Genomic DNA, 2936 nt, shown 5'->3' with positions numbered 1-2936 from the left:
TTTTATGACGGTGTTTACTTGCTTGGTATGGCTTTGAACGAGACGATTTCTATGGGTGGAAACATCAGAGACGGTCTGGCCATAACCAAATTGATGTGGGGTCGTGATTTTCACGGTACAAATTCATTTTTTTTTAACAATACATTCAAAAGCAAGTGTGATTTAAAAAATATACTTTATTTTATTTAGGAATTAGCGGTTACGTCACGTTCGACCACAACGGAGATAGAGTTGCGGATTACTCCATACAGGTTCTGGACCCAAAGACTGGGAAATTTTACGCAGTCGCTCATTACTACGATTTGCACAAAGAGTATTTGCCGGTGCCCGAGCAGAAGATCTATTGGCCTGAAGGACGGGAAGACCCTCCTCCGGATATTCCCGAACCTGGATTTTTGGATGGTAAGACATCATACATTAATCACAATACAGATTAAATTACTTCATATTCTATTTTAAATATTAAATTATTTTCGATTAATTTCAACTACAGTTGCTTTTTTACAGTTGCTAATTAATTTTACTCTTTATGTCTCTGCCGCACCTCAAAAGAAAAAAGAAAAATTATTATATATGGAATTGTCGCTTTATTATTGATCTTCATTCTCAGAGGTTTTCTTGCTTGTGTTCGCATTATGTAAGTAGTTATACAATTGTTTAACTAGTCATAATTATTACTTTTTTCTAATTTCTTATTATATAATATTAAAATACATAAATTCGCAATAACATCGTTCAATCATAATGTAATATTGGAATATATATATATAATTATAATAAAAAATGTTTACAATTTTTCTACATAAATCAAGGTAATGCAATTTATGTTAGGTGTGCACGAGAAGTACCTACGGACCAAAACATCATGCAGTGGCGCGTACGACCCGATGAGATGATGTTTGAGTTAGGGATACTATACGACTACGAACCAGAAATTCCAAGCTTAATTCAAGTAATGTGTAAAAAAATAAATAAGTTTAATTATAACATTTACTTTTGCTAGTCGTTGGATGTATCCAGCAGCAGACCTTCTGCTTCATTCATCAACTCGCTGCAGTCGACACCTTTAGGAATGTATAAAGGCACTCGCGTATTCATTAAGAAAATCGTCAAGAAAAACATGGACATTAACAAGAAACTTCTCAGTGAAATCAAGCAAGTACGTAATAGAATATGTGCAAAATACTTGTCCATCAATATATTAAATTTCTTCATGTTATTTCTTCAATTATTTATGTGTCGTCTGTTTTCTTCTTCGTTTTATTAAGGTCATAAATATTGGACACAAGAATACCATTCGATTCTTAGGTGCGTGTATCGAGAATCCGGGAATACTGATCATCACCGAATACTGTCCCAGGGGTAGTTTGCGGGATGTTCTTGATAATAATGAAATCAACCTGAACTGGAAAAACAAGTTGTCGCTGATCGAGAATATTGCGAAAGTGAGCAAGAAAACCCATTATATAACCATTTGACCTATTGAACAACTATCTCTTTCAAGGGGATGAAATACCTGCACAACAGCGAGGTGTCCGTTCATGGAAAACTGAATTCCCACAATTGCTTAATCGATGGCGACTTTGTATTGAAGATCTGCGATTTCGGTCTGACCACTCTAATGATACCAGACGATATCTCTGAGGATATAAATCACTATCATAGTAAATCCATTCATACATTTTATTCTGCCTTTTACATTTAATTTACACCATTTAGTTGCTCTTTTAGCTTTTTTTGCATATTCAATTCACATTACATAGCACCAAATTAGAGATACAGTTAGCCATATGATAAGAAAAATAATTATAATGTGTAATGAAAGCGTTAATCCAATATTCGAGATTAATTCAGAGTTAATAAGCGTTGTCTTGTTGAAGGTGTAAATGAGTTGTTGGAGCTCATACATTTGAGTGGTTTCCTGTGATAATTTTCCTCCTGTTTTTAAAACTAATTTTATTTAATTACTGAAGACATACGTATTCAAACTTTAATTATGCTTACATAAATATAAGTATTAATTACAATTTTAAAAATTTAACTTATGATGATTCCAGAACTTTTATGGGTTGCTCCTGAACTACTTCCATTAACCGTCGTACCAGGAATTCCGGCAACGCAAAAAGGCGACGTCTACAGTTTCGCTATAATCCTTGAGGAGATTATTTTGAGAGCCGGTCCTTTTTTTGTCACATTACAATATGAAAATCTATGTATTTACGGTATAGTCATATAGAATGATCCTGGAATATCTTAATTTGTAATACTACTTTTTTTCCAAAGATATTTTAAAACGCGTGGCTGACAGGGAAATTCCTCCATTCAGACCGGTCGTGGATGAGACCAACTGTCATGAGAATTTGATTCTTCTCATGAAATCATGCTGGGAGGACAACCCAGATTGTAGGCCCCCATTCAACGTTATCTGTCGGGAAGTCAAATACATCATAACGTACATATTCTTTAACAATTATCACTCATTTAAACGACTTAATTGTTTTCCTCACTTTTCTTTTCAGATGCTATAAGGAAAACCTGTTGGAAGACCCACCGTATGGGCCAGAGCATTATTAAACTCGTACTGGCTGACTTCGACTCAGAATCTTTGACTCCAACTCCCAGGCAATTTTTACCCTTTGGTAGTTAAGGTTAATTAATATGTGTCAACAATTATATTACCTGTCCTGAAAAGAATTTGTCCCGTAATAAAATTATATGTGGAGAATTATTTCTAATGAAAATCTATACTATACACTTAAAGAACACTTAAATTCTAACTTCATTGGGCCCGGGCATATTTAACTGTGTGAGTAATTCCTTCAAAGGTTTTTAGGATCTATCCTCTTGGATTCAACACTCTCCATTCAAAAAATAATTTTAAAAAAAATATATACGGTTGTCCTTTTTACATTCCTTTGAAGGGTTTTTAGGATTTA

The 2936-nt window shown here is 34.0% G+C and overlaps 1 protein-coding gene across 1 annotated transcript; it reads left to right on the top strand.

Annotated features, from left to right (window-relative positions):
- Nucleotides 1–3: 3 nt before the first annotated feature.
- LOC108562451 (atrial natriuretic peptide receptor 1-like) lies at nucleotides 4–2787 on the top strand (the record flags this gene model as incomplete). Its single annotated transcript, XM_017920799.1, has 10 exons — nucleotides 4–115; nucleotides 190–402; nucleotides 553–637; nucleotides 832–952; nucleotides 1004–1159; nucleotides 1269–1445; nucleotides 1505–1664; nucleotides 2058–2222; nucleotides 2284–2452; nucleotides 2520–2787. Coding segments are annotated over 10 exons (1413 nt in total), but the record flags the coding sequence as incomplete, so codon positions are not given.
- Nucleotides 2788–2936: the final 149 nt, after the last annotated feature.

The sequence above is a fragment of the Nicrophorus vespilloides genome, unplaced genomic scaffold, assembly GCF_001412225.1.
Source record: "Nicrophorus vespilloides isolate i.1.1-1 unplaced genomic scaffold, Nicve_v1.0, whole genome shotgun sequence".
Lineage (NCBI taxonomy): Eukaryota > Metazoa > Arthropoda > Insecta > Coleoptera > Silphidae > Nicrophorus > Nicrophorus vespilloides.
The sequence above is the reverse complement of the archived record's forward strand: the minus strand, read 5'-3'. Positions and strand labels throughout refer to the sequence as shown.